Here is a 24,558-nt window from a genome sequence, read left to right as displayed (position 1 = left end):
AATCTCTGAAACAACATTTAAAAGTCAAACTTTTCAGGCAGTTTTCATAGGATATTTTTAGTGCTTATTTTTTATACTTACAAAATGTCCACGTGCTGTTTTGGAAAAAAGCAAATAATATAAATCGTCAAGAATCAGCTATATTCCCACAACTCTAAGTTGATTATTGTCATATTCATGTTTTCCTCTCCCTCTTTTACTTTTCATATATTTTGAGAAGAACTTATAGGTCGTATCCATTTTTTTTTTTCGGTGTATTCAACCATTTAGTGAGCATTTTGAATTTCTTTCTTGGCATAGAGTCCTTAGAGGGAAATTAATAGGTCAAAAGACGTATCTGTTCTTAAGGTCCTTAGTACATTTTGACAAAATCTTCATTTTGTCCTTATAGGTACTGACTTGTTTTTGTTGTTTTCATGTTTCATAAAAAGAGACATATCTCATTTTAATTTGGCTTTTGGAGCATTAATAAAAATGTACGTTTTCTCATTGCACTGTGTTTTTAATTATTTGGCCAGGTCTTTTATCATAGTTTGGTAAGGTAAGTATTAATCACACATTTATTAATGAGAGAGCTGAAGTTCAAAAACATACTACAAGTAAATGGAATTTGAACTCAAACTTGTGCTACCTTCTAACACCCAAATACATGGTTCTTTCCACTGCGGCAAGTATTAAATGTCAAAAGCCATTAAAGTAGATAGCAGTGTGGGTGCCTGGGTGGCTCAGTCATTTGAATGTCTGGCTCTTAATTTCTGCTCAGGTCATGATCCCAGGGTCATGGGATCAAGCAACACATCAGGCTGTGCGCTGAGCGTGGAGCCTCCTGAATATTGTCTCTCTCCCTTTCTCCCTCTGCACCTCCCCCACTCATGTATATGCTCACGCTCTCTCTCTCTCTCTCTCATTCTCTCTCTCTCTCTCTCTCTCAAATAAAAAAGATAGAGGGGCACCTGGTGTCTCAGTCAGTTAAGTGTCCAACTTTGGCTCAGGTCATGATCTCACAGTTTGTGAGATCAAGTCCCACATCGGGCTCTGTGCTGACAGCTCAGAGCTGGAGCCTGCTTTTGGATCCTGTGTCTCCCTCTCTCTCTGTTCTTCCCCCACTCATGCTTTGTCCCTCTCTCTCCTTCAAAAATAAATAAACATTTAAAAAAAGTTTTTAAAGATAGCAATGTAACATCACTTGAATTTATAAGAATATGTAGTGAGTATGTCTTAATAACAAGTATTAATTTCCACTCACAGTGTATCATAGAGATTACCATGATCTAATCAAAAGCATGAGGAGTAACCCTGTAAAGGGCCAGTTTCACCCATTTATAAAGGGTTTTATGACATTTTAAAAAATTCTTCACACTTTGGTAGACTACAGTAGGTTTTAGATTTTAAAAATATATAATGTGTTATCATTTTTTCCACCATAGCTTTGATTAATACAGTAAGAACGCAAGAACAAATTTTTACCTCTTTCCACGGAGATACTATCTCTATGGAACTACTGTCGAACATTGTAGGAATAAGATGAAAATTATAGAAAAACCCAAAAAAGAAACTTTTTGGACACTTGTGTCACTTATCAATCTCCACTGATCATGTAGAGCCAGTTTTGCTGCAGGTTGACTTGGCTGTACCTCGAGTGGGAAGGGGAAGCTCCTTAAAAGTATAGCAAAGCAGTGGCTGAAAGTGGCAAAGCCAGTTTTCATTGCAGTGAACTGTAGTAACTTTGAAGTTGATATTATTAGTTTTAACTTACATTTATAGTTTTCAGGAAATTTGGGACCAAATAGGATTCATTCATGGGATTGATGTTTTATGTTCCTATTCAGTGGTAGAGTATGAACTTCTATAAGGACTAGGCCTGGTGTTTTACTTTTAAAAGTCCCCTTTCTGTTTATACCTTGCCTTCCAAAGAAGAAATTTTTTGAAGCTATGACAAAATGATTTTTCATTTTTGATATATAAATATTTATATTTTTTAGTATTTTTTTATTTTTGAGAAAGAGAGTGTGTGCAAGCACAAGTGGGGGAGGGGCAGAGAGAGAGGGAGACACAGAATCCAAAGCAAGCTCCAGGCTCTGAGCTGTCAGCACACAGCGTAATGTGCGACTCAAACTCATGGACTCCGAGATGATGACCTGAGCCAAAGTTGGATACTTTGCCAACTGAGCCACCCATGTGTCCCATAAATATTTGTGTTTTTTTTTTTTTCAAGAGGACAAAGAGAAGGTGGTGTCCCTTCCTTTTTCTGTTTTCTTTTAATGTTTGTTTATTTTTGAGAGAGAGAGACAGAGACAGAAGCAGGCCCCAGGCTCTGAGCTGTCAGCACAGAGCCTGACACGGGGCTCGAACTCACAAATGGTGAGATCATGACCTGAGCCAGAGTCGGACGCCTAACCAACTGAGCCACCCCAGGCGCCCGAATATTTGTTTGTATTTTTAATGTGAGAGTGGTATTTAAAAAACTGACTCCCTTTCTTTTCTTTTTTTTTTTTAACGTGTTCTAGTTATGCCTTTGTAGAAGACAAATTAGATGGTAATTGAAAATAGAGCATTTAAGAAATTTAAGAGAGCTACCCATTGTCCAGTCTGTGTCCCTTCAAGTGTCTTCATGTCTTTTGGGGGATAGTCAGTCTTGGAACTCGCTTTTATAATTCATTTACCTAAGGGATAATCTAAGACTAGAAAACTGATTTATACTAACTATGTAAAACTAAAACTGTAGTGGTTAACTGGAATGGCAATTGTAGCTTGGTGGTATGGGATGTATTGCTCATCTCAGTGACCTGAATGTTCTCTTCTCTGTTCTGTGTGGCTTCCTGTCTGTCACTCACGTGCCTCAGAACTTGAGTAAGCCATTAGAAGTTGCTTAGTGAACAAGATCAGGGTGAAGGGTACTGCACAGCCCAAGAGGGTATTTATCCCAATTTGAACAGAATATAAAAATCTTTCCACCTTTCAGTGAAACTTTTATTCTCCCAGTAGCAGCAAATTTACAAACCATGTTTTAAGCTGTGTTACTTCCACAGCTTAGCTGATACTCATATAATGCATCCCAATCATAGTTAACATCAATTTTAGGAAGTACTATTTTTACATTTTGTCATAAGGTCCAGAATCCCCTTTTGTGAAATCCTCTCTATATCCCTTTCCTTTTCCCTTTTTTTTTGAATCACAATGAGTTACTGCCACCAAAAAAAAAAAAAAAAAAAAAAAAAATTTATGAATTTTTAGTAATTGGAAAAGTAGGGAATCATTTTTAACTTTTTATTACAGAAAATTTTAAATGTGTATAAACGTAAACTAAAGTGCACTGAACCTCATGTATCCATAACTTCTGTAGTACTTATCTGTTTCATCTAAAGCTCTACTTCATCCTCTTCCCATGTGACTTTGAAGTAAATTCAGATAACCTACCGTTTCATTCATGACTATTTCAGTATAGGAATCCCTAAAAGATTTTTTTTTAAACCCACAGAACTATAATACACATTCACATTAAAAATCTTAAGGAGGTGCTTGAGCAGCTCAGTCAGTTAAACGTCTGACTCTTAATTTCAGCTCAGGTCATGATCTCATGGTTCGTGAGTTCAAGCCCCACATAGAGCCTGCTTGAGATTCTCCCTCTTTGTCCCTCCCCCACTTGCTCTCTCTCTCTCTCTCTCTCTCTCACATACACATACACACACACACACACACACATACATACACACACAGACACACACACACACACACTCTCTCTCAAAGTAAATAAAGTTAATTTTAATAGATACCTTCTTAATTATATCAAATATCTAGTTGGTAATTGTAATTCTAACTACTCTACAAATATTGCTTATGTTTTTACACATTTGTCTTTCTGAATGTCCCATAGTCTGGATTTTACTGATTGTCTCATCATGGTGTTTACACATCTCCCTATAGTCTTTATAATTCAGTATTTGGATCTAACATATTTTTAATGCAAAAACTTGTTAAAACTAGATTAAGAAATTATACTCTCTAAGGAAAGTTTGTTTAAATGATTGAAAAAGACTGGTAACTCATAAGGCTTTATATATAAATTAAGATTAAAAACATATTGTAACAAATCCCATATTAGTTTGAGTCTCAAAAGTTAACTTGAGAATTGCAGCAATAACTGAATGGTTTTATACCAACAGCCTCTATTTTTGTCAGTATTTATGTTAGAATATGTTAGAATTATATTTTACTATTTCCTTTATTCTTAGTTCATATTTTAAGCAATAAAACATTTTTTTCTGAGTCTTATTATTATCAAACAGCATGTTCCCTTGTTTAAAATATAACTTATTGAGATCCATATAAATTACTTTTTCATTTTTTAAAAGTTAGTGAGTTATTTTTCTTCTTTTTTAAATAATTATTTGAACAAAGAAAAGGTCATATTTAGAATAAATTGTGAAAGAGTAAGAGCAATGAAATTAGGAATGGTTTTTTCTAGGCTTTAAAAAAAATCAGTATAACTGTCATAAACATAAAGAGATTTGTTTTTTATCCAAAAAGTCATTGTTTCTGACTCATAGAGAATAGAAGTAGATTTTACTTTACCCCTAACCAATTTGGGGAAAAAAAAATTTTTTTTTTTTTTAATGTTTTATTTATTTCTAGGAGAGAGACAGCATGAGCAGGGGAGGGTCAGAGAGAGAGTGTGTTACAGACTCTGAAATAGGCTCCAGGCTCTGAGCTGGCAGTCAGCACAGAGCCCGACGCGGGGCTCGAACCCACTAACCGTGAGATCATGACCTAAGCGAAAGTCGGACGCTTAACCAACTAAGCCACCCAGGCGCCCCGGGAAAAAAATTTTTTAATAAATTTATAGGATCGTTTCATTCAAAGAATCTTTACAGCCATCTCCATCTCACTGTGCTGTGTTTTTGTCTTTGTTCAATTCTCCCCCCATAGCTCATCAGTAGGTTACTTGCAACATCCAGGATCAGAACAAGTACAGTTTCCTCGAACTACTTCACCATGCAATTCCCAGCAGCTTCAAAGCCACCAGTGTGCAGGTATGACTATAATTTAAAAAGAAAGCTAATGATTTGTCCATTTGAGAAATAATTAAGTTCCTGAGGCATTTCTAGAATAGGATTTTCAACTCTGTGCTGAGATACACCCAAGGATGCCATGCAAACTCAGAGTTAATGGTTTTCATCCACTTCTTCCTTTTTTGTGTTACTAATACAACACTGCTGTCCTGTTTCCTTTCTTCAGATTCTCCTTCCTTCCCCACCTCATACATATTAGTGTTCTCTGGAATCATCTCCTTACTCTTCTGCTCTTCCTAGGTAATCCACCCACCTCCTAGGCCTCAACAACTGCTTTTTTGCCAGCAACTCCATCGTCTTATTTTGGCTGAGAAGAGAGCCATGTAGCCAGCTGTCTACTGGACACCCCTACCCCGTTGTATCAAAGGCACTTTAGATTTACTAGTTCTCCCTCCTTCTGCATCCCTTACCCACCTTCTGTCTAGGGACCAGAACAGTTTTCAGAGTCATAATCAAGTCTCTCTACTCCCTCTTTTCACATTCATGCCGTTACCATTTCCTTAAGTCTCATACCTTCTTTCCTTCCTCCCCACTGCTGCCATTCTCCACCAGTTCTTTTCACATCGTATTTGCTGCAATCTCTTAAGTGTTTTGTTGATTTCTTGTTTGCTCCACAGCCAACTTATCTCCTCCCCAAAACATAAACATGCACACATGCACATGTGCACACACACTGTTCAAGAAATATTTTCCTGAAACAAAAAGTCTCTTTTTATGTCATTCCCCTGAATCAGAAATGTACATGGATGGATTCTCCATCTAAACTCCCTAGCAAATAAGCTTCCTATTTATATTTACATGTTCAGGTCACACAAAACTGTGCTTCCAAAATGTACCATGCTTTTTCATGCCAAGGATATTTTTCTATCAGTTCCTCCCTCTGCTTGGAATGCCGCTCTTCCATCTTTTTGCCAAAAATCTTGCTTATCCTTAAAGTTTGAGTCAAAAATCACCTCTTCTATAAAGTCTTCCCTAGTACTCAAAACAAAATTTGTTACTTCTTTTCTCTGCTTCTATAGTGTCTTAAACAATCCTTTGTCATGACACCATCTTTTATTATAATGATTTTTTGACAGACGTAATCTCTGAGAAACAGAGAAACCATAAATGATTATCAGATAAATAATGGTGTGCATCCCCGAGATGCGCTGCTGTGGTTGAGGAGATCTTCGGGGTATGCCTAAGCGTCAGCCCTCTCTGGTTTGCCTAGCCAGTCAGGTTGGCTCACTTTCCAGGGAACTGGAAACGACCATTTTGGTTACTATAATGCAAGCTGTGGCCCTAGGAACATAAGAATCCTGCCTTACCTTATACTGAAGGGGTGTTTGCCTAATACTACCACTGCTGCAGACTGGTACACAAGAGGAGTAAGTCAGACAAGGAGGTATACAATAGTCTACTTACTACTATATAATTAACAGTGTTTATACATACATGTGGCCACAGCTTTTTAAAGTTAGCCAAGGAGGTCTTCCTAGCTGCCTTTTTCAGGTAAGAACATACTGTAAAAGAGTTAACTAATTTCCCCAGAGTCAGGACATTTCAGAGTATGAAAATTGGGCTTTCTGATTCCCACATGCCAAACTTTTTTTTCCTCTGTGTATTTAAAATAATGCCAGTTTTAAAATTAATCCATTTTAGCAATCATTTACTTTTATACATAATGTCTCAATTATGCTACCCTCTCTTAGGTCCTGTAGTAGGTATTTGGACTTTCCTGAGTAACTGTGGGCTTGTTATTTTAGAAAACTGAGATGTTTAGGCCTACAGAGTCCCATTTTAATGTCTTTTTAAACACACACGTTTATGGCATGAAGTTCTGGGGCTTAAATATGACTTGTATATATGATAATAAAGCTTTTCTCAGAGATGTAAAATGATTGCCATTTTCTTAGTGTTTAAAGCTACCAGCTAGTTGGCACAATATACTTACTGCAGTGTCCCAACTCTGATTTCCAGCTGTGCCACCTCCGCCCCCTGGTGGAGGAATGGTGATGATGCAGCTCAATGTACCAAACAATCCGCAGTCTCGGGCCCACTCACCCCCACAGTGGAAACAAAACAAATATTACTGTGATCACCAGAGAGGGCAGAAGTGTGTGGAATTTAGCAATGTAGACAATATTGTTCAGGTAAGATGCTTCTTTTGTTTATTGTAATTTTAAAACTTCCGGTGTTTGGGGCATCTAGTGACTCAGTCGTTTAAGTATCTGACTCTTGGTTTCGGCTCAGGTCATGGTCTCGGCTCAGGCCATGGTCTCGGCTCAGGTCATGGTCTCAAGGTTTATGGATTCAAGCCTCACGTCGGGCTCTGCACTCCTTGGATTCTCTCTCTCTACCCATTCTCTGCTCACTTGCCTGTGTGCACACAGACTCTCTCAAATAAACTTTTTGTTAATGTTTTATTTATTTTACATTTGTATTTATTTCTGAGAGATAGAGACAGCTTGAGAAGGGGAGGGTCACAGAGAGAGGGAGATACAGAATCTGAAGCAGGCTCCAGGCTCTGAGCTGTCAGCACAGAGCCCGATGTGGGGCTCAAACCCACTGACTGAGATCATGACATGAGCCAAAGTCGGTCGCTTAACCGACTGAGCCACCCAGGCGCCCCTCAAACTTTAAAAACAAAAAAACAAAAAACAACAACTCAGGGGCACCTGGGTGGCTCAATCAGTTGAATATCAGACTTTAACTCAGGTCATGATCTCATGGTTCCTGAGTCTGAACCCCCCATTAGGGCTCTCTACTGTCAGCAAAGAGCCTGCTTTGGATCCTCTGTCCTCCTCTGTCTCTGCCCCTCCCCTATTTGTGCTCTTTCAAAAATAAGTAAACATTTACAAAACATGAAGAAAATAAAAATCTTTCAGCAATTTAGTCCCAAAAGATTGACCTTACAAGGCTTGACTTTGAATTTGAAATCTTCTCAGGTTAGTAAAGAAATTTGAACATTCTCTATATCCCCACTGTTACTTTCAATATGGAAATATTATTTTTCAACCTTTGTGTTTGTAAAATGTTTTAGTTTAAAAAATCATAAGATATACTAGATCTAAAATTTGGTAAAGAAAAATAATTCATTTTCCTACCTTGTCCATTTGAACTATTAGTGTAACCAGAAGATTGATGCAGAACACTCTTTATTATAGAAGAAATTCAGTTAATAAATGTAAAAGCAATAGTAGAATTTAAAACTCACCATTTTGAAATCTCACTGAAATAATGCATCATAAAGCAAATCATCAGCACATGTCAAGAACATTATGAAAAGGTTTATGGGGGAATTTAAAATGGATAGATTAGGGCCATCTGGGTGGCTCAGCAGGTTAAGCATCTGGCTCTTGATTTCTGCTCAGATCATGATCTTACTGTTTCTGAGATGGAGCCCCTGGTTGGTATCTATGCTGACAGGACAGATTCTCTCTCTCTCTCTCTCTCTCTCTCTCTGCTCCTCCCCCATGTGCACACACCCTCTCTCGCGTGTCTCTCTCTCTCAGTCTGTGGGATTCTATCTCCCTCTCTGTCTGCTGCTCCCCATGTGTATTCTCTCTCTCTCTCTGTCTCTAAGTAAACATTAAAAAAAATTTTAAGATGAAGTGAAATATTTCAAGGTACATGATTAAATCATAGCAGAATAAGACAGGCAAAGGTCATTTGTAGGCTAGCTCACAAACTGTAAATGCCCAGTGGCCATTAATCAAATGAAAATACAAAAATATTTTTATTTATGTATTCAGGAAAATTTAGAAAGACTCATAATATTCAGTGTGGGCAGAGATAACCAGTTATAAACTCTACTGTTCATTCTCAGTGGAACTACAAACTCATAGAACTCTTTGAAGTATAATTTAGTGACAAAAATAACCCAATTAAACTGAGGGCTGATGGGGGTGGGGGAGAAGATAAGTGGGGTGATGAGCATGAAGGGAGGCACTTGTTGGGATGAGCACTGGGTATTCTATGGAAACGAACTTGGCAATAAACTATGGAAAAAAAATTAAAAAATAAACAAAAATTGGGTGGAAGACTTTATATGGCATTTTTCCAAAGAAGACATACAGATAGCCAACAGACAGATCAAAAGATGCTCAACATCACTCGTCAAGGAAATGCAAATTAAAACCACAGTGAGATATCCTCTTACACCTGTCAGAATGGCTAAAATCACTCTCAAATGTTGGTGAGAATGTGAAGAAAAGGAATCCATGTGCATGCACTGTTGGTGCAATGCATACAGTGCAGCCACTGTGGAAAACAGTATGGACTTTCCTCAAAATATTAAAAAAAGAAATACCATGTGATCCAATAATTGTACTGGGTATTTATCCAAGGAAAATGAAGACACTAATTCAAAATATTTAAGTGGATAAGGAAAATGTGGTATATATAAACAATGGAATATTACCCATTAAAAAAGGTTGAAATCTTAGCATTTCCAACAACATGGATGGACCTAGAGGGTATTATGTATGCTAGGTGAAATAAGTCAGACAGAGAAAGACAAATACCATATGATTTGGCTCATATGTGGAATCAAAAAAACAAAACAAATGAATAAACAAAAAGCAGAATCAGACCTGTAAATACAAAGAACAACTGATGGTTGCCAGAGGGAAGGGAAATGGGCAAAACAGATGAAGGAGAGTGAGAGATACAGGCTTCCAGCTATGGAATGAACAAGTCACGGGATGAAAGGCACAGCGTAAGGAATATAGTCAGTTACATTGTAATAGCATCATATGGTAGCATGGTAGCTATACTTGTGGTGAGAATAGCATAACCTATAGAGAAGTTGCATCACAGTGTTGTACACCTCAAACTATCAGCTGTACTCAAATTGAAAATTTTTTTAATGTTGAACAAATCCATGAGTTATACTGATATAAATGAATAAATGGGAGGAAAAGTGACTTTTTTTTACAGTGAAATGTGAACTAGTAAATATAGAAGTAATGATGGAATTACAGGATCACCACCGGGAAACCAACAAGTGAGAATCATCACTGGAGGAGAGAGGGTTCTAGGACACTGGCACAGTAGAAGCACCAGGAGTCCATGTCTCCACCTAGAAATGATTACACTGGCAGAATCTGATATAATAGTTTTGTTGATCTAGAATCTTTTGAAGGCTTACAACTGCTAGGGAAAAGCTTGAGTGATAAGTTGAACTTAATTTCAGTCAGTTTCAGCTTTCAGCACAGTAGCAGCTACCCATCCTAACCCCCAACCCCAAACAGGCTGTTGTGCATGTTTTTACTGGAGCAGCTCACAGGAGCCAGGATAGGCAAAAAGGACCCTGTCCTCCACATACAAGGCATGTATGTTCTGATCATGGGTTTCTGCTTCCGATCACAGAGGTGCAGACAAAGAGGCAGTAACCATCATTGCAACTCCCCCCATTGCTGTGAATCTCTCCCTCCATCCCCCATCCCCAACACTTCTGGGGGACTTAAAGGGCTGGTACCCTGTTTTTCCTCCCTTCATTTTTCTCTTTGAATCCCTTTTGGGTGCCAAACAGTAAGGACTAGGACATTCAAAAGCAACTGAATATATAGGGCACATGCCCAGGAAAAGGCACAGGCCAAAGCCTGAGAAGTCCTTGAAGCTATAACTCAGGCTTATCTTTGACACAGAGACAGCTCGCAACAGTCAGTAAACAAAAACCGTAACAACAACAGAATATAACAAACCCCGGGAGGGGCGGAGAATCTGATTCCAGTTACCACATTATTAGATTCAAATGTCCAGTTTTCAACAAAGAGTCACAAGGCAAGCCGAGAAACAGGGCAATGTGGCTCATTCAGAGGAAGAAAATCAACATAGTCTTTGAAAAAGACCCGATGACAGATCTCCTGGAAAAAAAGCCTTAAAACAGCTGTCTTCAGGCTATCAAGAACTACAGGAAGATGTGGCAAAAGACAAGAAAATGGAAATATCAATAAAGAGATGGAAAACCTAGAAGAGGCCAGACATTCTAGAGCTCAAAATATAATAACTAAAATGAAAAGTTCCCTGGAGGAATTCACTGGCAGATGTGAACAGGCAGAAGAAAAAAATCCAAGAATTTGAAGATAGGACAGTGGAAATTATCAAGCCTGAGGAACAGACAAAACAGAATGAAGAAAAGTGAACAAAGCCTAAGAGACCTGTGAGACACCATCAAGTTGACCAACACGCTCACTGTGGTTGTCACAGAAGGAAGAGAATATTTGAATAAATAATGGTTGAAAACCTACCAAGTTTGATGAAAGTTGGCATACATGAATATAAACATCAAGCATTGTGATGAATTGTAGTTAAGAACTGCAAGATACCGGGGCGCCTGGGTGGCTTAGTCGGTTAAGGATCCGACTTTCGCTTAGGTCATGATCTCGCGGTTCGTGGGTTCAAGCCCCGCATCAGGCTCTGTGCTGACCGCCAGCTCAGAGCCTGGAGCCTGTTTCAGTCTGTGACTCCCTCTCTCTCTGACCCTCCCCTCCTCACGCTGTCTCTCTTTCTCTCTCTCCTAGAAATAAATAAAAATATTTAAAAAAAAAAAAACTGCAAGATACCTACTCTGAGACACAGTATAATCAGTCTTTCAAAGGATAAAGACTGTATTAAGGGGGTATGGCTCACGGGTAGAGCATTTGATTGCAAAGGATAAAGACAGTATTCAGAGCAGCAGGAAAGAAACAACTCGTCACATATAAGGAATCCTCAAAAAGGTTATCAACAGATTTCTCATCAGAAACGGGAGGCCAGAGGGGCGCCTGGGTGGCTTAGTCGGTTAAGCGTCCGACTTTCACTTAGGTCATGATCTCGTGGTTCGTGGGTTCAAGCCCCGCGTTGGGCTCTGTGCGGACTGCCAGCTCAGAGCCTGGAGCCTATTTCAGAGTCTGTATCTCCCTCTCTCTCTGACCCTCCCCTGCTCACGCCGTCTCTCTCTCTCTCTCTCTCTCTCTCTCTCTCCTAGAAATAAATAAAAATTAAAATTAAAAAAAAAAAAGAATCCTTGGTGATTCTCCTTTCAAAAAAAAAAAAAAGAAGAAGAAACGGGAGGCCAGAGACAGCAGGCTGATATATTCAAAGTGCTAAGAGGGAAAAAAATAAGTTAACTACAAATCCTGTATCTGGTAAAAACTGCCTTTCAAAAGTGAGGTAGAGGTGTCTGGGTAGCTCAGTCACTTATGCATCCAACTCAATTTCCACTCAGGTCATGATCTCACAGTTAGTGACACTGAGCCCCACATTAGACTCTGTGCTGACAGCATGTAGCCCGCTTGGGATTCTCTCCCTCTGTCTCTCTGCCCTTCCCCCCACTCATGCTTGCTCTCTCAGCTCTTTCTCAAAATAAATAAATACATTACAAAAACAAAATAAAAGTGAGGTAGAAATTAAAATTCCCAGGTAAACAAAACTGGAGGTGGGCCCTGCAAGAAATTCTCAAGAGTACTGCAGAGTGAAGTAGAAAGAATACTAGACAGTAAGACAAAACTATATAAAGAAAGTTCTCAACGTAAATACATAAGCAAATATAAAAGCTAGTAGCATTGTGCCAGTGATCCATATCTCTACTTTTTGCTTTCTATGTGATTAGAGAGACGAATGCACTTAAGTATTCTTTTATAAACATTATCTAAAAGGTAGTGTTCTAGCTTTGATTTGTAACTCCAAATTTTTTTTTCTAAATAATTTAAGAAACTAATGCACTTAAAAGAGTTACTAATGGGGCACCTGGGTGGCTCAGCCAGGTGAGCATATGACTTCAGCTCAGGTCATGATCTTACAGTCCATGAGTTCGAGTCCCGCATCGGGCTCTGTGCTGACAGCTCAGAGCCTGGAGCCTGCTTCAGATTCTGTGTCTCCCTCTCTCTGCCCCTGCCCCACTCCATCTCTCCCCCCCCCCAAAATAAATAAACTTTTTAAATAACTTTTAAAAAATTACTAGTTTATGTTTGGGGGCACACAGTATATAAAGATGTACTTTTATGTCATCAGCAACCAAAAGAGGTGGGAACAAAGATACAAAGAAGCAGCATTTTTGCATATAATTGAAGTTAGGCCAATATAAATTCAAAGTAGAATGTTATAACTTTAAGATGTTAGATGTAATGCCCAAGGTAAACACAAGGGGAAAAGCTAGGGAATACATACAAAAGGAAATGCGAAAGAAATTTAAACATTTACTACAAAAAGCTGAGTAAACAGAAAATGCAGGAAATGAGGGTGGGAGGAAGCTGTAAGAAAACAGCAAAATGACAAAGGCAAATCTCTCTTTATCAGTAGTTATTTTAACTATAAAGACAGAGACTGGCAGAATGGATAAAAACACCTGATCTAACTAAGAGATCTAAGAGACTCCCTTTAGATCCAAAGACACAAATGAATTGAAAGTGACAGATTGCAAAAAGATAGTCCATGAAAATAGCAACCAAAAGAGAGTAGGGGTAGTTGTTAATATTAGGTAAAATAAGACTAGACCCAAAAAATTTTCTAGACACAAAAGTTCAATACAGCAAGAAGATACAATAATTATAAACCTGATTGTATAATCTGATAATTAATTACCTGATAGCAGACCATCTAATAATTGCTGGAAACTTTAATATCCCACTCTCAATAATGGATACAACAACCAGGGAAGAGTTAAGTAAGGAAATGGAGAACTTAAACAGAACAAAGTAGCTAGATCCAACAGACATATAAAGAGAACTCCACCTGCACATCGGTTCACATGTGAATATTATACACATTGTTCTTGTGCATGTGGGACATATTCTTGGATAGACCAATATATATGTTAGGCCAAAGTTCAATCACAGTAGATTTTAAAAGGTAAATTTCAGCTAATACTGTATCTTCTCCAACCAACATTGTACTGGGAGTTCTACCTGGAGCAGTTAGGTGAGAAAAAGATACAAAAGGCATCCAAACTGGGAGAGGAAGTAGTAAAATTCTGTTTACAGATAATACAGTGTCTCCCTAATACTATAACTAGAAAGGAAAAAATAGTAATTTAACAATGAAGAGACCTGGCAGACACCACCTTAACCAAGTGATGGAAGTAAACATCACCCATACTGTGTTAACACATGGACCTCAGGCTCCCTCTTACGTGATGCATTGAGAAGGACACAGCATCACTTCCCTAGCACTCCTTCCCCAAATATATATTGTAAATTTGAGGATGAGGAAGCAGCGCAAAGCCAAATTGAGGGACATTCTACAAAATAACTGATCTTCAAAATGACCTTCAGAAACTGATCTTCAAAAATGTCAAAGTCATGAAAGAGAAGAAAGACTGAGGTTCTGTTCCTAATTTAAAAAGATGAAAGAGATGTGACAGCTAAATGTAACATTTGATTCTGGACTAGAAGAGAAAATGTTTTCTTTTTTCTTTATTCTTTTTTTTTTTTTTTTTGCTATAAAGTATATTAGTACAATTGGTGAAATTTGAATAAACTATAGATTACATAATATTACTGTCTTGTTAATTGCCTGATTTTGATAATTCCTTTTTTTTTTCCAAGAACTTTTCTTAGAAACCTCTTTATTACAAGTTTTTAAAACACTACTACATATATTACAGAGTAGGATCACTTTTATATAGATTTGATGATTCTACTGTGGCTATTTATGTAAGAATATGTCCCTGTTTTTAGGAAAAATACACTAAGGTTATTTTGGGATGGAGTATTGTGAACAACTCATTCTCAAACAGTTTGGAAAAGACTAACAATATATAGAGAGAGATAAAGATTTTAAAAATATGCAGAGAGATTTATATAAAAATATAGGAAATCCGAGAATTCTTTGTGTTATTTTTGGTAACTGTTCTTTAGGGATGAATTGTTCACAAAGAAAATGTTAAAGCAGTTGACATGAAAAAAAGAATGAGATAAGTGTGTGTTCTTCTTCTCATGGAAAAGTATCTTCAGTATGATTGTCCAGGTACAAAAGCAAGATTCAGAAATAGGATGTGTAGTCTGTTTCCGTTTTTATAAAACATAGACATATGGATGCATACGTATGGGTGTAGAAACATCTGTTACTGGTATTTGCCTTTAGGAGTTGAAAATTATAAAAAATAATTTTTTTAAAAGTTTATGTTTTAAGTTTTTTAATAACAAGTTCATATTTGTAATCAGAAAACATTTTGATCAAAACTTAATTTGCAAAAATATGACTAAAATGCTGATCGGTTTTTTTTTTTTTTTTTGATGTGATTACAGCACAGCCCTCAACTCAGTAGTCCCATTATTTCACCAGCTCAGTCGCCAGCACCAGCGCAGCTGACCACCCTGAAGACTGTCCGTGCTTCCGGACCACCCCTTTCCATCATACCTCAGTTTTCTAGACCTTTTGTTCCAGGGCAGGGTAAGTGCACAAAAACTAAGTCACAGCCTCAGATTTGGAGGACATCCTTGCCCCGGGTGACGTGTGGAATTGTCGGATCACTCTATTATACACCTGAAACTAATACAACATTGTATGTTAACTTTTCTGGAATTTACTTTTTTATATAATTAAAAATACAAGACCTCCCTTCCCAGTCACTTTGTGATATCCTGTGGTCCTGCTTTCAGTTCTCCACAGGACTGCCTTTTGGTCTCCACCCGGAGACCATATGGTCTTGTAACCTTAATGTTTCATCACTAGTTAATAATTCCTAGCTTAGTAATTACTTCCATTCAATAATTCATTATGTGATGGAGTCAAAATGACCTTAACTTATGATCCTTGGACTCCATTTCTCTATAGTAGTATATGCAATGCTATAAATTTGTTCTTTATTTCTAACACCTGTATGACAGTAGTATATATCAAAATGTACTCGGGGCGCCTGGGTGGCTTAGTCGGTTAAGCATCCGACTTTCGCTTAGGTCATGATCTCGCGGTTCGTGGGTTCGAGCCCCGCGTCGGGCTCTGTGCTGACTGCCAGCTCAGAGCCTGGAGCCTTTTTCTGTCTGTGACTCCCTCTCTCTCTGACCCTCCCCTGCTCACGCTTTCTCTCTCTCTCTCCTAGAAATAAATAAAAAATATTTAAAAAAAAAAAAAAAGTTTAAAAAAAAAAAAACAAAATGTACTCAACAGTTTTTGAGGCCTTATTGTGCCCCTGACAGAGATGAGTAAGATGAGGTCCCCCTCCTCACCGACCCTCAGTTTAGTTGGAGGAACAGACAGCAAATGGATGATTATAAAATAATATGGAAAACATTAATTTTGTTTTCAGGAATTTATCCTAAGGATAACTCACACAATGACTTATCCACAGAAGAGTTTGGTCTGTAGCAGAAAAATGCAAAACAATCTGAATGTCTATCAATACAGGTTGGATTAGCGTGTGTCTATACAGGGCATACTAAGCAGTCATCCAAAAAACATGTTTCAAAGAATCATTAAAAGAAGAAATACAGTACAGTGAGTGATTTTAAAAAACACGTTACCTGAAGAGGAGTGGTAGATACAGACTTCAAGTTATGGACTGAATAAGTCCCAGGGATGGGGAGTACAATATAGGGAATATAGTCAGTGGTATAATGGCATTTTATGGTGACAGATGGTAGGGACACTGGTGGTGAGCATAGCATAACATCCAACTTGTCCAGTCACTGTGTTGTACACCTGAAACTAATGTTTCAGTGTGTTGACTGTTCCTCAATTTTTTTAAATATTTATTTTGTGGGAGTATGTAGGAGAGGCAGGGGCTTACTGGAGACGTCCAGTAGGCCTTTGAAAAGGTGCTCAGCATCATCCATTATTCATTATGGAAAAGGAATATTAAAATCTGAATGAAATATCACTTTGACCCCACTAGAGTGGCTATAATCAAAAAGATTAACACCACTGAATATAGGTGAAGTTACAGAGCAACTAGAATTCTCGCACATCAGTGTGGAGGGGTAAAATTTTGGAAAAAAGATTTGAGTTTCCTACAAAGTTAATCACTTACCGTGCAATGCAGTAGTTCCACTCCTAGGTATTTACTCAAGAGAAATGAAAGCATACCTGTGTAGACTTGTACAGCAACTTATATAACAACCTTATTTTATTATAATCAACCAAACTGGACATGACCCAAATGTCCACCAACAAGAGACTGGATATATAGATTGTAATGGATCCTTACAGTGGAATACTATTCAACGATTTGAATGAACAAGGCAACCTGACCTGCAGCAACATGGATGAGTTTCAGAGTCATTATATTAAGCAAAAAACAAGCCAAACACAAAGACATACTATACGATTCCAATTAAATTAAATCCAGTTATAGGCCAACTAAGCTGTGATGTTAGAAATGAGATAATCATGTGGATGGGATACGGTAAAGAGCTCGAGGGCACTTTTCAGGGGATGGAAATGTTTGTTGTCTTTTTGGGTTTTGATTACGTGGACTTTTACAATTGTTGGAATTCATCAAACCTGACACTAAAGACAGTGCATTTTGTTTTACATAATTTATGTCTCAATTTTTAAAAGATTTATAAAATACATACATACGTATGTGTGAGCACACATACATAGAACAAAGGCTGAAAAGATACACACCAAAAATGTTAGAAGTGATGGAATTTCCAGAGTGGTTTTTATTTTCTCGTTTGTAATTGTGTTTCCAAATTTTCTACAAAGCTACATACTTTAATAATCTAGAAAAATAAAGCATAAAAAGTAAATTGAAGGGGCGCCTGGGTGACCCAGTTGATCAAGCATCCCACTTCAACTCAGGTCATGATCTCTTGATTCATGAATTCAAGCCCCACATCTGGGTCTGTGCTGAAAGCCCAGAGCCTGGAGCCTGCTTCGGATTCTATATCTCCATCTCTCTCTGCCCCTCCTGTGTGATCTCTTTTTCTTTCTCTCTTATCTCAAAAATAAGTAAACATTTAAAAAAAATTTTTTTCTGAACAGTAAATTGAAATAGTGTGTGGCAACAGAGTAATACTGGGGTGCATGGTCTAGGAGGAATGCCCCAAGAGGAGCTTACAGCATGGCCTATCAGGTGTCTTTGATTATTGCTGTCTACAGCTCATCTCCATATTTGAAAAGAATACTGCTCCATAGGCCTAAACTTAACCCTGACTTTCTTGGAACTGTTCTTTATACATCTTCATGCTTTGCACTGCATCTCTGATCTCAGCACTAAGCCTTCATGGCATATCTGCCCTTCGAATAGTGCTGGGGAAGGAGCAAGTCTGTCACGAGCACATCCTGCCAGGATGCTGCCCTGGCTCCTTCACACTGTTGGTCAGAAAAGAACTGGAGTAGGGAGAAGGCCACACCTTGCTTTTCTCTATTATGAAGCTTTCAAGGGATGTATGAGTCCCTGAAGTGCTTTACTGGCACCTGTGCATAACCCCCTCCAAACTCAGAATGTGCTGAATTGGGGAACTTATGGTTGAAATAAAATGAGAATATTAACAAATGAAAACAATATTCTCCAGGACAAGGTCTTTGCAATCAGCACTTATTAAACGCTTTAAAGACTGTTCGAGAGCAGACCCAAGACCTAAAATGTAAATATACCCATTGGTTAACATTGTAAAAATGTTTGTGGTGGGCCCCTGGCTGGCTCAGTCAAAGGAGCGTGCAACTCTTGATCTCAGGGTCATGAGGTTATGATGGGTGTAGAGATTATTTAAAAAAAAACATGAACTTTAAAAAAAGTTTGTGATGAGCATATATAAATGTATATATGCATATATTTATTGTAATTAATAGTGACATGGGGAGGGGTGCCTGGCTGGCTCAGTCAGTAGAGCATGTGACTCTTAATACCAGAGTTGTGTGTTCCAGCCCCGCATTGAATGCAGAGATTACTTTAAAAATAAAAAATCTTTAAAATAAAAAAAAAAATAGTGATTTTGGCAAGATGGCTTAATGTTTTCCCTTCCCCTCAAATGTAAATTATATTAATTTTTAATCATCATAGAAAACGTGGATTTTAGCATCTCAAGTGGGTGGAATGGGTATTACAGTTATTCTGGAATGTTAAGGTAAATAGGTTTAGGTAAATGAAGCTTCCCTCCTTCCTGTCCCCTGTCTACTTTGGGAAGTACTTTTATAACTGAGCAGAGAACAATGTAAAAATGGTTTTTTAATTGACTTTCAGGAGATGCCAGATATCCATTGCTTGGCCAGCCTCTGCAGTACAACCCTCCTGCTGTTTTGCACGGACACATTCCAACCCAGCAGGTATGTCAGCTGTCTGGCAGCTAGCCTTTGTTGGCAGAACGTCATAGCTCTGTTGCATGGAGCATGGGGTCCTGGGCCCACCTGCTGGCATTGCGCAAGGAGTCCTCTGTACGACAGCTGGCCGACTTATCGATGTGGCCCCCATTGAGCCTGGGTCTGGCCACACAGAGAGCAGACAAGGGAGCAGGTGGTGTGCTGTTTGGCTGAGCGGTCAGTGCACTAGTGCTGTCCCAAACCAGAGGGCTTGGTGGCTGGGGTGTTAGGGCACCCTTGCTTACGAAAGACAGCAAGTGACTAGTCATAGTGAGAGACAGAAGTACAGAACCCAGACTGGGTATGTTTAGGGGTTAAGTGTTTAAACATTACAGACCTATTTTTTTTTCAGCACTATTAACCTTATTTCTCATCTGTTTGTGGGTTTTCAGGGTCAGTCTGGCAACAGGCATGGAAACCGAGGAAGGAAACAAGCTAAAAAAGCTGCATCCACTGATCTTGGTGCAGGAGAGCCAGGTGTGTCTCCGAGTGGCAATTAGATGTGATTTTATAGCAGTCTTTAGACAAAAATGGGGTTTCCTCTTCCTAAAGCCCTGAATATTATAGGAAATTATGCCACCTGTAATGTAGGGCTCTTAAGTATATTCTTGTAAGTGTCTCATTTCAGATTTCAGAGTGCAGTGAGCTACAGGTGGATTTAGGAGGGATGAAGGGACCAAAGGGAAAAGTTATATGTGAAAGGAACAGATAGCATGACACCCTTTGCCTGTGTGTTTTTGGAGAAAGGAAGTAGTCTTAAACACTCATGCAGAGATAGTCTGATGAACAAATAACTGCCTTTCTGTGGCAGAGTGCTTTCAGTATGTACTCGACAGCCTTGAGTCGTTACACAAGTGCTGTTATTTTTATTTCACAGTGGGGACACGGAGGTCAGGAGACTACTCAGGATAACACACCTAACTTAGAGAAGCCACTCTACAATGCTGTGTTTTCTATGCATAGCTTTCAGTGAAGACCAAGATGGGTAGTTTAGTACCATTAGTTCTACACCCCTTACCTAAGGGGTGGGTAGGAATGGTTTTTTAAATGGCAAGCATTACAGTTTTGTGGGTTTGAATTGTTTTTCAAAGTCCTGTTCATTTCTTATGTCATATTTGGGTCTTCAGTACTCTCTGCCCACCATTTTGGTAACAGGGATTATTAATTCTACACATTCTCCATTCTAGTTGTTGGGAAGGTCTTGGAAATCACTGAGCTACCAGATGGAATAACTCGCACGGAAGCCGAGAAGCTTTTTGGGGAACTCTTTAAAATTGGTGCCAAGATCCGGTGGCTCCGAGACCCTCAATCCCAGCCCCAGCTGCGTCGTCACCCCCTCTGCTGTGGCAGTGGGGACAACACTGTCAATCCTGAACGCTCTAAACCCAGTGACTTGGCCTCCACTTATACCGTCTTAGCCACATTCCCCTCCATTTCAGCAGCACAGAATGCATTGAAGAAACAAATTAACTCGGTTAACAAGTTTAAGCTGAGAACGAGCAAGAAGCACTATGACTTTCACATTCTGGAAAGGGCAAGTTCTCAGTAACAGAGCCACCTTGGACCCTTCGCCTTTATGATTCCCCTGTCCTCACCCATCTTTAATTGGCTTGGTTTTTGGAGCTTCTGTTAACATGACAGAGACTCCTAGGATGTGTGGTCATGGCGTTATAGCTTTTGAAGGACAGGCCAGTGATCCAGCAAAGGGGGGAAATTACACATTTCACTCCAAGTGACTGTAGGAATCCACATCGGAATGATACAGAGTTAGCAGCTTTTTCTGAGGAAATGCTGTTCAAATGCCTCCTAACTTTTATAGTTATTTTGTTTTATATTTCTGAATTCTTGTGTCAGATCCAGAGCTCTATTGTACAGCAAATTATTCTTCAAAACGATTACAACAAGTTGCAACCTGTATTTCTTTTTTGCAGCCAGCACAATGTGACCCAACAGAGAATTTGAGGGAAAAAGAATGCAGGAATGGAATAACCAAGTCAAAACCATATATTGTCTTTTTGGGGGGCTGGAGGGTGACTAAGGACAGCCCACAAATCGAATATTACTCTTCCCCTGTATCTCTAAGCACAGAAACAATTTCCAGAAAATACAGAACTCCGTCATAGGGTCCTTTCCTTATTCATTTAGGTAGTATGAACATTAAGTGTAAAGCAAATTATGTTCTTAACACTTCTGAATCAAACCACTTAGGTTCAAAGGGGAATAGGAATCATTTTAGGCAGGAAAATACTTCCACTTTTTTTTTTTAAGTGTCCCTCTGATAACTAAATGCCACTTATTTGCATTCCCCTCCTTGTGGATTTCTTGTCACCTAAGGAAATGCATTTGATGAGTGCTGGAAACTTCTTAAGTGGTTTAAAATTTGTTTTCATTGTTTGCAGCGGATCACTGGACATCAAAGATTCATTGCACTTATGAACAAGGAACCTTTTTTTCAATTTCTGTGTAATTTGCAAGGCTGTACAATGTTTGCTGATGCAAGCCTTTTTCAGTTCAAGAGAATAAATGTTTACAAATACAGACCCATTTTGTCATTTGTAAATTAAAAAGACCTTTTTAAATGAGTGTCAGTATTGAAGACTTGACCCGTCTTGAAGACTTCAGTTTTAGATTGACAGAAGATGGTAGACAGTTACCTGTTCATTTTGCAGAAGTCCTACAAAGCATTGCTTTCTCTGTGGGAGAGGTGCCTGTGGGTGTGACTCCTGTCATCTTGTTCTCTCATAAAGTTAACACCAGTCAATGAAAGACCGTCTTTAGTATGAATATATCTAAAGCTAAGACTCAAACATTATGTTTGCATAGATAAAGAATTTGTGGTTTTAGCCAATACATTAAGCACCCAGTTGTCCAGTTTAGCTCAAATGCTTTATAGAAAACTTTTCTCGTTTGCTAGCCAAGCAAAGTCAAACTGCTGTGAAACCCAAAAAGTCAGGGGAATGTCTGCCAAGTGCAACTTGGCTGGAGCTCAGTTTGCTTCCGGCCCAGACTACAGGTTTACTGGGCAACTCAGAAGCAACAGGTGTTACCAGACTCTGGTGCAGATGTTCACTCACCATAAAGCTCCTGCAAAGTCCTCCTTGGTGTCAGGGCACCCCAGGCCTCTCGACAAGCTGATACATCCTGACGTTGAATATTGTACTCCCGGGAGAAGTTGGAGCTGCCTTTGAACCATATCAGATTAAGAAGCCATACACAGAGGAAAAAGAGAGTGAGCCCTGTCAAAGTCCCTCACTTCCAAGGCCTGTCAAATTTTTATTCTTTTTGACTACAGAGAGTCAAAGAAGGATAGGATACACACTTAGGGCCAGTACAGCAAGAATTGTTAATCCTACATGGGGATGGAGATTTTTAAAAATACCATCTGTTTGTTCACTATTTAACTCCTGCAGTAGAACTGCTAGTAAACGTAAGTGTTTTTTGGGGGGTTTTTAAAGTTGTTTTTAATCTAATTGAATTAGATTAATTTAATATAACCTAACTGACATACAACATTATATTAGTTTCTGTACAACATAATGATTTGATATTTGTATATATTGCAAAATGACTAGCTAATAGTCATCACCTCGTATAGTTAACCAATTTTGTGTGTGATGAGAACTTTTAAACTCACTCTGTTAGCCAGTTTCAAGTATACATACAGTATTCTTAGCTGTAGTACCATGCTGTACATTAAAACCTGTGTTTGCTTTCAACCCTTGGCTCACCCTGCCCAGAGAAAAAACCAGAGCAAGGCTATTGTGAAGTTAGCTCTCACCCACCCCACCACCACCCCCGCAATTCCCTGACAATCACATGGGAATAGTAATGAAATTGCCAAACCCCCCCCCCTTATTATAAAAATATGCACACATTCCCTAGACTCTATTCTATTCTTTTTGATCCTCTAGAATCTGACTTCACCTACAGAAAAATGGTGGGAGGATGTAGCACACAGGAAGCATGTAAGTTGTGAGTTGACCCAGACTTTTAACCTTCCTGAAGACAGATTCAAATGATTCACAGCCTTGGCTGTGCATTTTCCCAAAGCACTGTCTGTATTGAGGGACAGGTGGTACTTTTGCTATTAAAACAGGCTATTCTTGGGGCACCTGGGTGGTTCAGTCCGTTAAGTGTCCGACTGCAGCTCAGGTCATGATCTCACAGTTCATGGGTTCGAGCCCTGCATCGGGCTCTGTGCTGACAGCTAGCTTACAGCCTGGAGCCTGTTTCAGATTCTGTGTCTCCCTCTCTCTTGACCCTCCTCTACTCATGCTTTGTGTGTCTCTCTCTCAGAAATAAATAAGACATTAAAAAAATATTTTTAAAAATGAAAAATAATAATAAAAAATAAAATGGTCTATTCTTGTAGTGCCTGAGGGGCCCAATCAGTTAAACGTCCAACTTCAGCTCAGGTCATGATCTTCCGGTTTGTGAATTTGAGCCCCGCATTGGGCTCTGTGCTGTCAGTGTGGAGCCTGCTTCATGTTCTGTTTCCTTCTCTCTCTGCACCTTCCCATTTTAAGCTCTATCTCTCAAAAATAAATAAATGTTTTAAAAAATGAATAAAATAAAATGGGCTATTCTTACCTATGCCAATAATAGCCCCAACAGTCCCTTCTTTGAGAATAATAGAGGTCACTATAACTTTTTATCCACTTCTACTACTTTATGTATTAGAAAACTAAGAATATGGTTTAATGTTTTAAGCCCTTGGTGCATGAAGAACATAGATCTGTTGGGAATGTGTTTGTGAATCTATAGCACAAAGTGTGTTTCCCATGATGCCAGCAGTAATTAACAATAATTAGCTTGTCATCTGAGCTGACAACAAAATAGGCATCTAAATCCTCACCCGGGCTGAGCCATTGTTTTCCTGATCCCACCAGGGAGGGATCTGTGGCCTCTCAATAGTGTGGAAACGCAGGGTCTCAGTAGAACCCACAGTGCCAGAATGGCTTGAGAAGAATCAAAGCCAGTACGTCCACAGCTGCTTCAGGAGATAGCAAAAGTTGGGTTCTCCATGTGTCCTCATCAACAGGAAAAATGTAAATGTAAGACTTCAGGAGAGGCCAGCCTCAGGGCCTTGGTGAAGGTGGCCAGATCCCCTATCTGCCTATGCCTGCCAAACATAATGAGATGTGATACGTATAGTCCCCGAAGCAGAGAGCACAGACTCCCATCTCCTGCTAGTGTCCAGTGTGGCAGTAGCATGAAGGTGCTCTATACATGCTGGTATGATTCAAAGCTAGCCGCGTGTTGCTTGAAATTCTAGAAGCCT

General features: G+C 38.9%; 1 protein-coding gene across 9 annotated transcripts in view; it reads left to right on the top strand.

Moving 5' to 3' along the window:
• R3HDM1 (R3H domain containing 1) overlaps positions 1 to 21,817 on the top strand; it is a 205,841-nt gene extending 184,024 nt beyond the window's left edge. For all 9 annotated transcript variants that reach the window (XM_039229938.1, XM_039229936.1, XM_039229931.1 and 6 more), the window contains 6 exons: positions 4,927 to 5,030; positions 7,029 to 7,201; positions 15,281 to 15,425; positions 19,162 to 19,244; positions 19,670 to 19,754; positions 20,465 to 21,817. In XM_039229938.1, coding sequence (XP_039085869.1) covers positions 4,927 to 5,030; positions 7,029 to 7,201; positions 15,281 to 15,425; positions 19,162 to 19,244; positions 19,670 to 19,754; positions 20,465 to 20,826 — 952 coding nt within the window. In that variant the 3' untranslated portion in view covers positions 20,827 to 21,817. The remainder of the gene's footprint in view (positions 1 to 4,926; positions 5,031 to 7,028; positions 7,202 to 15,280; positions 15,426 to 19,161; positions 19,245 to 19,669; positions 19,755 to 20,464) is intronic.
• Positions 21,818 to 24,558: the final 2,741 nt, after the last annotated feature.

The sequence above is a fragment of the Hyaena hyaena genome, unplaced genomic scaffold, assembly GCF_003009895.1.
Source record: "Hyaena hyaena isolate Hyena2069 unplaced genomic scaffold, ASM300989v1 scaffold_41, whole genome shotgun sequence".
NCBI classification, from domain to species: Eukaryota; Metazoa; Chordata; class Mammalia; order Carnivora; family Hyaenidae; genus Hyaena; species Hyaena hyaena.
Note: the sequence above shows the minus strand (reverse complement) of the source record. Positions and strands in the feature narration are given on the sequence as shown.